General features: G+C 45.3%; 1 protein-coding gene across 1 annotated transcript in view; it reads left to right on the top strand.

Annotated features, from left to right (window-relative positions):
• Positions 1 to 13,063, top strand: part of LOC116952745 (uncharacterized) — a 114,330-nt gene that overhangs the window by 64,140 nt on the left and 37,127 nt on the right. Inside the window, exon 7 of the mRNA XM_032972354.2 lies at positions 11,223 to 11,287. Coding sequence (XP_032828245.2) covers positions 11,223 to 11,287 — 65 coding nt within the window. The remainder of the gene's footprint in view (positions 1 to 11,222; positions 11,288 to 13,063) is intronic.

Genomic DNA, 13,063 nt, shown 5'->3' with positions numbered 1-13,063 from the left:
GGGAACACGACTTGGGCAGATGGAGCCAGTGGCGTGACGTCACTGGCTCCACCTGAGGTGGCCATTGGCAGTGGTGGTGACGTCACGTGCGCCACCTTCGGACGCCGCGACCCCTCCAATCGAGCGGTGGGTTTTGCCGCGGGTTTTGTTACCACGGACGTCATAGCATGGTGGTCGAGGTGGCGGCGTCTCTGATGTACACGACCGGGCGGAGGCGTTGGGGGAGAGGGGAGGAAGAACAAGAGGGGTGATGCTTAGGGTGGAGACGGAAGGGCAAAGTGGTGGGCAATCATGACGGCCAGTGTTCTTTTTTTAGGATGCCACTCGCCAACGGCAGAGGAGCACCAGGGAAACTAAAACAAGTGCTAAATTTAGTGACAATCCCTAAAATGTACACCACTGTGCATTACTCCACGTACTGCCTCCCACAACCATGCCCACAGCAGATACAATTTAACTTCCCCGGGTGTTTGGTGGGGGGCAGTGGCTGGTGGGATTGGGGGGTCAATACTGCCAATGCCACGACCCCTGTGATTACAGCCTTATAGTAGTCCTGAGCCCAAGGGTGTGCGCCAACTGACAGGGCTAACCACCTACACCCTGTGGAGGTGCTTCGGCTTGTGTTGTATAGCTCTCCATTGTGCTTTTGGATTGCCATCAAGTTCCTGGCATATAAAGCAAACCGTCGAACCTCGTTCCAAACAACGTGGAAATGCATTGGAGAGCTGTAATTACCTGTTTGAAATAACTGTGTTTTTGAGTCTGTACAGTCTGGTGGGATCTAAATAATTTGGGGACATGGCTGCACTATCCAGCAACCTGATAATAAAATGTGCACGGCTTTGCAATGGAACTGAAATTGAAATAGACGTGAATGTGGTTCCGTTGTAAATGCAAGTGGTGGTGGACATTCCAATAAAATGCCTCTGACAAAAAAAGAGAGCGAAGTCAGAGGGAGAGTGAATCAGTGGTGGAGAGTGAATCAGTGGCGGCAGACAAGCACGGGTGGGGAGAATTTCACACCGCAGAGGGAGCAGTGGAGGAGCAGGAACATCCTCCCGTGGTTTGATATAAAAATGTTTTTACAATAAACAGAAATTGTATTTCTTTAAACATCAGTCAGACGTAGGTTCCCTGGCGCTATGCCGCGTGGCCCCTGTGCGGAGGATAACTCGATAGCGCGTGGACGGACAATTTGCATGTGATTGGAGCGAACTCAAAGATTGATTCTTTTTGCATGCGAGATATAAGAAGTCCCACTTGTGGGGCAAAATCTGTGTGAGGGTGGAAATATGGCGCCCATGATTTCGAAAGATTGATGATGTTTTTGTGCTCAACAATACGTATTCTTTACGTTTTTTTATTTGTTCGACGTATTTAGGCGAGTATTTTTCCATACGCAAAGGGAAAGGCAAATGCATTCTTGGTTAACTGTGACTTGACATCTACCCTGTGAAAAGCAGAACACGGTTGTTGCAGTGTTATGCTTAATTGGAGACTTATTTTGAAGGCAGCACCAAATTGGTGGTAATAAACTGACCCGTGATTTAAATCTATTTACAGGGCATCGCTCGCATTCTCTTTTTGATGGCCGAAACTTTACAAGCTTCAATTACCGTCAGAGGCAGGGTGGTAGTCGAGTTTGGTAATGGTCCGTGTCGTTCCGCTTTGTTATACTCTTCCTCTATTTAGACAAAGGATGTTCTTGACCTCCCGCCGATCGCGCACGAGCACAGCAGAACGAGGCAGACGTTTGCCGTGGATGTTGCAACGGAGCACAAAGGGAGGACATTTCACTCAATGGCCCTTGGTTGCCATGGCTACTGGCACATTTAAAGACTGTCAATTTTCGGCATTTTGAAACGACAGATTCTACACTTTTTATATATCATAAATAAAGCCACGATGACTGACCAAGGGCATGAAGCCAATTCCCCAAAAATGGATCACATTTGTGGGCTAATTCTCTCTGCCTTGGCCATTCTAAATTCAAAACCTCCTGGATCTTACGTCTCATTTCAACAATGTTATTTCCGCACTCACATTGATTCACATGCTTTGTGGTCAATTATAAATGCTTGCGTTTTATATATTATAATGCTTTACAGACTCCTGTCAATCCACTGCTGTGAATGAAGGCCTTCCCACGCCGTGTCAGTCACGGGGGGGTTGTTTGACCATACTTCACCACGCTGGTCAGTGCGGGTTGATAAAGGCATGGGTTAACACTGGAAAAGTTCAGATATTACTTGCCACTGATTAGAGCCGTGACTAGGAATTTAATTCAGAGTGCTGGGTTTAGATGTATTTAATAATTTTATTTACGAAATATTTAACCGTGTGCTTGAAAATAAAATTGCATGCTTTGAAATTAAGATGATTAAAACAGCGATACAAAAATATATATATAAACTACGGCATTTTTATTATAGATTTTAACTCATGATTGGTGGGCAGAGTAGAGGAGATAGCATGCAAGGAATTTGCTGTTTCAAATTTTTTCCCTCGACTAATTGCTGCTTAAAATTTCCACGGTTTTTATTATTTTATTTGGGATAATTAGGTCTTCAGTTTCAGCAAAAGTGAGCCATGCGTAACGGTTTATCCAACAGGTTGATGAACGGAAATACATTTGCAATAGTATATGGAGAAACCGGACGAAGTTCTGCTTCTATTTGATTTCACACATGACGCTCAACACCAGCTTGTGCACAGTATTATTTCTCGTGTTGAACGGAGTCCCATACTTTATACGGAATGAGTTTGCCGATAACATCTGCGGGGCAAATAAAACAAAAACACATCAACATTTGTTAAACAAGCCTGACTCTGCTGATGAGACCCAGAAATTCGAAACAATGTCCAGAGTCGGACCTTGGGAGGCGGAGCAGCTTCGATTCTGGAAAGTCAATTGGATGGGCGACTATCGTGCGCCAAGACAGGGGCAGTAGGAGTTGTGGGCAGTCGAGGGCAGGGCAGAACGATCGAGGCACGCGCCGCCTCACCGTCACCAACCCAAAGTGACCGGCGTAGTGAAGTATGGTCAAACAGCCCCCACGAACCCGCACGGTTCACGGAGGGCCTCGTCTAGCAGTAGAGTGACAAAAATGAACTGTACTTTGAGTGTATGCGTGCAGGTGTATGTACGCACTGGGGAGCGGTCGTGTAGCGGTTAGCGCGCTGTGCTACGAACCCGGCGACCTGAGTTCGATTCCCGCTCAAAGGCGTGGTGTTGGCCATGCACTCCCTCGTTAGCCATGCTGGCCTTTATAGGTGCTCGCTAACAGTACTTGATTTAACACGTAGGCTTTCGCGACCAATATTATCCATAATAGAGGTTTTTTGGGGGTTCGATCACTAAATCAAAATGTGTCATTAAACCCGCCACCACCTGACACAGCCAATTTGTAAGGTTTGTCACGTAAACAAAACATGCCAATTCGTTACGAGTTCAACACACCAGTGTGTTGTTGTGGGTTTACAGCACTCGAATTGTAAATGTTGTGGATTTACTTTCCAACACACAACCGGTGTGCTGAACTAGTAACGAATTGGAATGTTTTGTTTACGTGACAAACCACCTTACTAATTGGCTGTGTCGGGTGGTGGCGGGTTTAACGGCACGTTTATATTTCCGCGATCTAACCCAAAAAAGCTCTTATGGATAACACAACTTGCCCCAACAGTCTGTTAAGGCTACACGGCGAATCTTTCTCTTCGTGGTGCTGGCCAACCACTCCCTCGTGTGCCATGCCTTCATTGGTGCTCGCTAACAGCGCTTGGCACCAAAAGTCTGTTAAGACTATACGGGGGAGCTTTTTGCACTTGTGCACACGCATAAATATACATACATACACACAAAACATATACAATACATGTACAATAACTACGACGTAAATAAAATATGTATGGGGTGCAGATCTGTTCAATGATTGATGATGCTAAGTCCGGGCTTAAGAGAAAGGTCAAATCTTAGCGGCAAATGTCGGAGCGGGTTTAACGGCACGAGACCCCCTTACCCTGCCAACCACCACCATTCTCTTTTTTCCAAGACATAACAATCAATCGGCCCTAATTAACTAGTTCATTTTAAAATGTAACTTTTACTCTCACTGTTTACATCCCGGTAAGTGGAGTGGCTGATTTACTCTTCACATTTCTTCATGCACTTTGCAGCGGTGTTGATGTTAGCTGTGTAACGGCGCAAAAGTAGTTTATTGAACACACATACATATTGTATCATGGCAACTCAAAAAATTATTGATTTTTTCCCCCCACCTGAACATTGAAGGAGTGTCAAGTACTATATGCTCTGGGATGTGCACACCTACTGCAGACGTCTCAATTTCCAGCGTGTTCGGTGCTCAACATTCTGTGTTCAATATGATGAAGAGTATTCTTGGTTCTTTCGGTAAAGTCACGTTGAAGGGAAACAATAAAATAATAAAAATATAAAACAGTAAAATTCTCACGATGTTTCGACTGCAACACAAGCAGTATCTGATGATGACTGCTTGTGTTGCAGTCGAAACGTCGTGAGAATTAATTGTTTTATATATTTTATAATTTTATTGTTTCCCTTCAACGTGACTTTACCGAAAGAACCAAGAATATGAATCACTGCAGTCACGAAAGCTTTAAATCAAAATGATGAAGAGTGTCAATTATAGCTTGCACCAACTTTGTGGCAGCTAATTGACACAATGGCAAAGTCACATGTTTTATGGGATTTTAACACACAAGCACCAAAGAAAGAAGATTCCTCGTATAACCTTAACAGACTGCTGAGGCAAGTGCTGTTAGCGAGCACATATGAAGTCTGGCACAGCACACGATGGAGTGGATGGCTAACACCACAGAGACAAAGATCCCCCGTGTAGCCTTAACAGACTGCTGAGGCAAGTGCTGTTAGCGAGCACCTATTAAGGCCGGCACGGCACACGAGGGGGTGGGTGGCCGGCACCATGCCGACCTCCTTTGTCTCCCCGGTGGCAATGTTAACACGTCGCACCAGGTACTCATTTGAGGCTGAGTCGACCAAGGCGAGGACCAGAGATGGCTCAGATTATAATCGTCACCGGTGTCGTTGGGCCGTGAGCGGGACTCGAACTCTGGACGCCCTGTCAGCGGCGCTGAGCGCCAACCGCCGCACGGCGGTTTCGTAATGAGCCGCGTTCTGGCCCAAGTGCCAGCACATTTCACGTGGTGTTTACCTGGCAAGGGAGCCATTTCCGAAGACTTATCACCGCCAAAGTGCCCTGTTTGTGAAATATTAATGCCAGAAGACGATGAAGTCCAGTGTTGGATTATGAGCGTCCATTCGGGGTGCGGTGTCGTTTTGGGGGCCCACGGTATTTTGTTCTCATTCTTGGCGTGGCACAGATTTCCTGCGAACGTCTGAACGCTGCATTCACGCATCTCTCTCTCTTTCATGTCTGTGGTGACTTTGTCAATGTCCTTTTTCAGGAGAGTTTCTCCATAGGATATGTAGACAATGCAAAGGTCTAATCTTTGGGATGGTGTGGGGGGTGAAGAGGTTATAAAAAAAATATAGGAATTTTTACGATATAGTTATAAGGTAAATAAATAATTGCAGCGCAATTAATTAATGTACAACTATATCATTCTAGGGTAAGCTGTGGGCTTTTGACCAAATCATACACAATGCATCTGATCTCGTCAGATCTCGGAAGCTAAGCAGGCCAGAGCCTGGATAGTGATTGAATAGTATATATATACACGTATGTTTTTACTCTCATTGTATCGAATTTTCAAATTCTATGTTGCATATTAATGTGATGGCCCCTTTGAGAGGCAGATAGGTGCCTGAACGGCTTCCCACCTGTGCAAGTATAACATAGAATTGACTCGACTTGAGTCGGCAACCGCTATGTCTAACTGGTGTTATAAGGCTTGTGGCCGCATAGGGCAACAAGGGAAAAAGCCTTCGTTCTACAAGACAGTATACGTAAACACTTGGCTCATCGCCTTTGCCAACCCGCACTTACGAGCGTGGTGAGGTATAGCCAAATAACCTCCATGACACGCACGGCATGGGTGGGTCCTCATCCAGCAGTGGATTGAAACTGGCTCGATATTACCATATCTCTTACCGTGAATGCCTTCTTGGTGTGGAATAAGGCACCAGCATTTTTACTGCCAATTACTGTTTGTCCGTACACATTTACAGAACTTGTCATTGATAAATGACCTTTAATAATAGCCTCATGCTTTGGTTATTAAGGTCTTAATCTAAATCCTAGCTCTTCTCATTTGCCACAAAATCCCAATAAATGGGAAATTCAATGAAGCTTTCAAATTTTCACTGTGATTCACTGAGATGCCATTGTGATCATTTGCAGTTAAAATAGCAAAACAAATATTGTTATTATTAATCAATTGCAATAGATTTTGCGATATTTTTCATAAAATTTAATGATGTCCTTGAACCTGCTCATTGAAAGCCATTTTTTTAAGGGGGAGACCTGGAAAAAAACATAGACACTAGGAAGCCGTCAATTATTTCCCAATTCGGATTTAAGTCTTGACATCTTTAAAATGTAGAATGATGACCATGGTACCCGGCACACAGCCATCAACTTAAGCAAATACACCGTGGCCTTTAAAGGAAAAAAGTATTTAATAGGTGACGATTCAGGCAATGGCCCTTCGTCGTAGCACAGGTGGCTGGATGGGATCAGAAGTAATAGTAGAGCATAGCTGGTAACGCTGATATCCCGAGTTCGAATCCGGGCGGCCGCTTGTGATTAAATCCTGTTCTAAAGTGTAGTGACTTGATGATCTCAGCCTGGTCAATAATGACTTCGTTAGATAACCATAGACATACCTAGACTTATACAGGGGCACATAAGACGAGCAAATGATCACTTCACGTATGTATGTCCGTTAAACTTCCTTCTTGCCGTATATAGCCGACAGTGCTAATCGGAGGTGCCCTTACCATTCAGGTTGCAAATGACCTGCTCTAGTAAGCGCTGGCCAGAAGTAAAAAGGCTGTCAAGTTGATTCGGTGAACTTATGCATAATACAGCGCCTCCGATTGACGTTCATTAGTCGTTTCCAGTGGTGTTTGCAACATTGCTGGATCGCACGTGTCATCTTCCCTGCCCTCTGTACGGCAAGGTCACTGTTAATGTTATATGTTGATCTATCGTTGCTCAGTGTCATGTCGTGTTATTCTAAATCAAACCTTTGACCTTTCAGTGGAAATCACTGGACCCTAATAAAGACAATCGACATAGATTGCTCTCCGATGCGAGTTCGGGTTGCGTCCCGTGCGTTGTTCGGCACGATGTCTAACGTTTCGCCCTGTGCTGGGAGCTTCTTTTTTTCGAGATGGGTGAATATCAATTCAGTACCAAATGGATCGGTGCAAAGGTGCTGCCCGCGAGTGGATGGAGAGCCTGCACGAGAGGGAGATCAGATAAACTATTTAAACTAAACTATTTTTTTTATTTTACCAGGTAAGGCCTACTGCACTAAGCGACCTGGCCACAAATGGTAGCTGAACGAAGTGGCTTTTCACGTGGAAATTTATAGCAGCCAAATAAGTTTAAACGGTTCTTTCTCAATCTGGAGGGGAAAACCGGAGAACCTGGAGAAAAATCCATGCGATCACTGCGGGGGAAAACACGCAGACGCCGTTACTCACGACCTCCTGCACACCAGGCGAGGAAGTTAACATCTCGGCACTGTTGCACGTGAATAAGCACATGGAATGAAATGTCGGACATGCCAAACAACCACACAGGTACAACCAGAAAACACACAGGGAGAGTTTATGCAGCACAACCTCAAAAACCCTTAGGGGCAGCAGTGGCTATGCACGTGGCTGCCTGTAATCCAGCACTGCGGAGGCAGCAAGGGTTGGTGGATCACCGCACACATGTTGTGAAACTCCCTTCCCGTGGGAATCGAGGAGCCGTTCTCTGGCTTGCCAAGATAAGGCAGTACAGGAAAATTGTTGACTCCATCTGCTCCGTCTGTACGGGCTACAGTGTTTCCCCCTCCAACTAATCCGGTTTCTTCCCACGTGTTCAACACTCGTTAATTGGCCGATAGCACCTTAATATATAGAGGGCAATTGTTGGTAGCGCCGACTCACTGACTGGCTGCCGTCTCGCTCGTCGGTGGTTCCTCCTCATGCCTCTGGGTCCTTCCGTCTCTCTGCGAGAGCGAGTAGTGTGCGGCGGCGGCGGCACGTTGCAGGCTAAAATTATTACTACGATACGTAGAGTTACAAAATATACTCAAACACACCTTCACACAAATTATGTTCGCTCTGCAAGGGGGTAAAACTATTTCATCAAAGCATTTGTCGAAGTAAGCGAATATGTGATAGGAGGCATTATTGCTAAAATTATCCAGGTCCCTAATGACATTATCCAGAATGGCACGGATGTTGACGCCTTACATAAAAGCCCTGTGTTATGATGAACCTCCGAAATAGGATATAATATTCCGTACGCCGTAATTAAAATGGCCAGGGAGGCTTCCAGCAGCTGTCATAACACATTGCTGAGAAGAGGGAAGAGGACTAATGGGTTGGGAAGCTTTATCCGGGCATTGATTTTTTTGTGTGTGCTGCCTTCAGGATACAGAGAGTGGCCTCGCTCTTCACTCGGCATTTGTTTAACCTAGCAAACTCTGGGCCAGTTTAGGCCTTCCGGGTCTCGGCAGCAGAGTCAGGCCTGTTTAAACACATGCTGCTGGATTGAACAGCGTCACCTAGCTGGATATTGTTTTGGTCCACATAGGATATCATGCACATTGCTCACACGATACGATTGTATTCACAATGAGCGTCTGTTCTTCTGTGATGGGCTCGAGTCATTGTCGTTGCTCTACCTCGTCCACTCTGTATACCACATTAATTCGCTTCGTATGAATTGCCTTTGCATTGCTTCAATTGTCATGGTTCATACATGGTGTCTGGGCCCACAGTCCACGCTGCAATATTCAGAAAGGGCGCAAATCAGTGCGGTGCTCCTGGGCCCGTGCTGGGGATGCACTGGGGTGGGCTCCCTACCACCACCACGCCCCGCTGGTCACTGTTGTGTTGCCCCAGGAGGTTGTAGGTTCGATCCCGACCCTGACGGCTGCTGCATATTTGGAGTTTGCGTGTTTCTGTCCCCGTGGTCGCGTGGATTTTTCTCCGGGTCCTCCGGTTTTTCCCCTCCACATGTAGAAACATGCGTCTAGAGTATTTGGCTGATATAAATTTCCACACGATAAGCCACTTAGGTTGCGCTATCATTTGTAGCCAGGTCGCTTCTGCAAAAGAGATAGATAGCTCAGTGGGCTTTACCTGGTAAAATAAAAAGTTGATAGTTTTAGTTTCACCCTCCTTCATAGCAGTAGAGACCTGCCACTTTTGTGTTGTCCCCCCCTCGCTATTCAGTGTCATACCATGGGCTTATCGATAACAGCAGACTAAGACTCGACAATGATACATTATTACCGTGCATCGTTAACTTTTATGTAATTATTTGCGGTGGGGTTGTGGCGACTGATTTTGTGTGGGCGATAGAAACTTGCGATCCGTGGCTTTGGAGGGCAAGGATCAGTGGACGAGATCTACTTTTGTGATTTACATTTGTGGGACTTGCAATGTACTTTGAACGAGACTTCCAAAATGAACCATAACTGTAAGGGGGCCAGGAGATGGTTGTCCAGCCCAGCTTTTACAGCTTTCATCATCTGGTTCTTCTAAATGGTATTATACAGTTCATTGCCATCAGTTGCTCTATTGACTATTTCATCAGCAAATATGAAAATCAATCGGGTTCTGGAAAAGACTCATGAACATCAAATGCCATTACGTACGGCCTTCGTTGAGTATGAAAAAAGCACTGAGTGGAAATTGACATTGTCACCTTGGCCCAAGACGTAAATAAGATGTATATTGAGAAACGCTTAAAACAACTGTTCACAATGTGAATATATTTGAGTGTTTTCCGCTCGTACCTGGCCCTCCTGCCGTGGTTCCATCAGTGGCACAAAGACCCTCTCATTTCAATCCTCAATCATGCAACAACTATAATTTGTACTGCATGGTGGTCGAGCCAGATAATTGCGTCAGCAGTAGCTGAGTGTAAAAAAGTGTTGTTACTTATTGTGCAGGAGCTGGGGATGTGGGTCGGATTTTGCGCGTGCGACACGAGCTGGAATTGTTTGCAGCTATCGTTACCCCCCCCCCCCCTCTTTTGCTCTCCACGGCGCTGTTGATGCATTGTTGTTGTTGCCATAGTGTCGCTGCGCTATGTAAAGCACCTTGAGATGCACTCACATTTAAGCGCCGAAACAAATTCTAATTCTGCATCTCAAAGTTCTGCAGCGTGCCTTTGTTCTTGTGTAGAGCAAAAATCTAGTAAAAATATATTTTTAAATATCTAATTCTACATTGCGCAGCTCTTCTTATTGGCCCTCCAGTTTCTTTTCTCGTGCAGAAAAACATTGGCTTGAATAAAAAAATGGCCATTATTTTTCTGGATAAACTACACTCTTTAGCCATTAAAATATTATTCCTGGATAAATTGCATTGCTCTACGGGGTGATTCGTAGATAATATATATACCCTACTTGATTTCTAATGGTGTCCATTTACTCTGGTCTGAATGGGTGATTGGTGCGGCTAAAGCGATGGGCCCCGTGTCCTTACAGGCACGAGAGTGAAGTGATTTAACAAGTGTATCGACATTGGTTGGAGACGTGGAGAGCCTTTGTTTTTCTCTTTATATAACTTCTCACGACTATTTTAGTCGGGGGGGGGGTAGGGGGGTAGGGGGTGTTATTGCGGCCTGAGAGTTTTTATGAGCTGGCCTAGTTGAAGACAATAAGTCTTACCCGAAGTGTTGATAAAATCTTCGTACAGTGATTGTACTTGGTTCTCAAGCAGTTGCTTTCCGCGTCCTGGCCCTCCTGCTTTTGGTCGCCGTTAAAACACGTTTAAAAACAAAAATCCGCATTGGTGCCCTATAAAGATATTGAGAGAATTGCATGGGAGAGAAAATGCATCTGAACCTCCTCACTCTCCCATATAAAAATGAGCAACCCTCACAGGGTGGGGTGGTGGTGGGGGGCTTTCTTTATAATTTGTGATGAGGCATTTTGAGTTTGCGATGCGAGTGGTCATTGTGCGTTCTGATTGAGCTCACTGACGGACGTCCCCCGGCTTACTCGCGCTGCTGTTTGTGCCTTAGGGACCTCAATATGCTGCTGGAGACTAAGAACATGGACTCCACTGAGCAAGTGTACTCCCCTTCTGGTGTGTATTCCTCTTTTTGTCTGTTTGTTATTATACATGTGCATTTGCCACAAACAACCCCCGTATAGACTTAACATACTTTTTAGGGCCAAGTGCTGTTAGCGAGCAGCACCTATGAAGACCGGCACAGCACGCAAGGAGGTGGGTGTCGAGAACCACGCCCGGCCGCCTTTGTCTCCCCAGTGGCGATGTTTACACACCGCACCGGGTACTCCTTTGAGGCAATGCAACGTGTCCTCACCGCTGCGCCCCTGCGTCTGACTGGACACGTCAACACCTCTACACGCGAATGCGAGCGAATGTTGTTGTCCCCCCCCTTTCCCTGTATTAACACAGAGGCGCGTGCGAGTGCCGGTGATTAATTTGGCACCCAGAGAATGGCCACGTTGGTTTGGCGCCTGCCACTGCTAAAGCCAGAAGCGGTGGCGCGCTCTGCAGGGCTGTAGCCGTGGCATTTTGATAACCGCAGTGGCGCAAACATGGCCGTGGTGAGACCATTTTGAGAGAGAGAAAAATACTTGAAAGTAAATGTGCGATCCCTGGATGCATTGAAGCTGCCAGTCGATGGCTCAGCAACGCGTTTCTACCGTCATATTCGCAAAACACGAACCCTGCTCTGTTCAACTCGTTATCGTATGAATCATTCTGCCTGAGCGGTAAGCCTCACAATTCTTCTGCTTCCAAGGAGTCTGTTGCAAACAGCTGATAACAGCCGTTGGTTAGCGTTGTTGGGAATTCATTCTTGGAACGATTAAGGAGCTATGCAACGAGCATGCTTCATTCGTTTCTGTAAAAAAAAATATCTGCAGAAATATCAGAGCATGCACTGGAGGGTCAATAGCAGCCTTCAATTCTCCTCAACAATTAAGGCACATTATTTCTAGATTTGAAGTTTTCCTGACTGCAAGAATCCATACTCTTTGGTTTTATTCGGTAAAGTCACGTAGGTAAAAAATACAATGAAAATTAAATTTTCATTTTCATTTTTATTTCATTTTTTCTACCTACATGACTTTACCGAATAAAACCAAAGAGTAAGACACATTATTGTACATGTCTTGGCATCTTCATCACAGCAATTTTCTGCAAGCTCATCTCGATACTTGCAATGTTAACATTAAAATGTCACGTAAGGTATATCCAAATGTTTAAGGGTGTAGATTTAAGAGGCCGGAGAGCAGCAGCGGTTCGTGCCACTGGGTTGTGAGCCCGGCAACCTGAGTTTGATTCCTGGCCGTGGCTAACGAAAGTGGCAAATGCAATCTGAACCAGACGCCGGTCCCTTGATCTTTCACCAACCCATTTCTGACCATCGTGGTGAAGTATGGTCAAAGCAAACTTGCATGGCTGATACAGTGTGGGGAGGCCATCCAGACAAAAAGGCTGGATTAAAAAAAAATATATGGGAAATTTTAATTTATCCACGGGAATATGCATGATCATTTCTCGCATAGTAAGACCATTCACTAATCCACACATTGTGCAATATGACAAACACCAAAGATAATACACTGGGGGGAAATGCAAGCTACTCTATTACAATATATGAAACAATGCTAATCCCCGTGGATGTACTGCCAAAGTAATACAGCTTTGTAAAGGATTAAAATCCAAAGATGTAGATTGCGTGATTCAGCAATATATCTAGAAATATGAGTAGAAATTTGAGAGTGTACAGGTGTCAGGCTCAGGATCAAGAGTCTTTATTTAGACTGGAAGAATCCGATGAGCAATGAACCTCTTTTTCACACATGTCCAGGATGTAAATCCACAAAA

This window comes from Petromyzon marinus, chromosome 48 (genome assembly GCF_048934315.1).
Source record: "Petromyzon marinus isolate PM22_M1 ecotype Great Lakes invasive population chromosome 48, UKy_Petmar_22M1.pri1.0, whole genome shotgun sequence".
NCBI lineage: Eukaryota > Metazoa > Chordata > Hyperoartia > Petromyzontiformes > Petromyzontidae > Petromyzon > Petromyzon marinus.
This window is presented reverse-complemented; position numbering and strand designations above follow the sequence as displayed.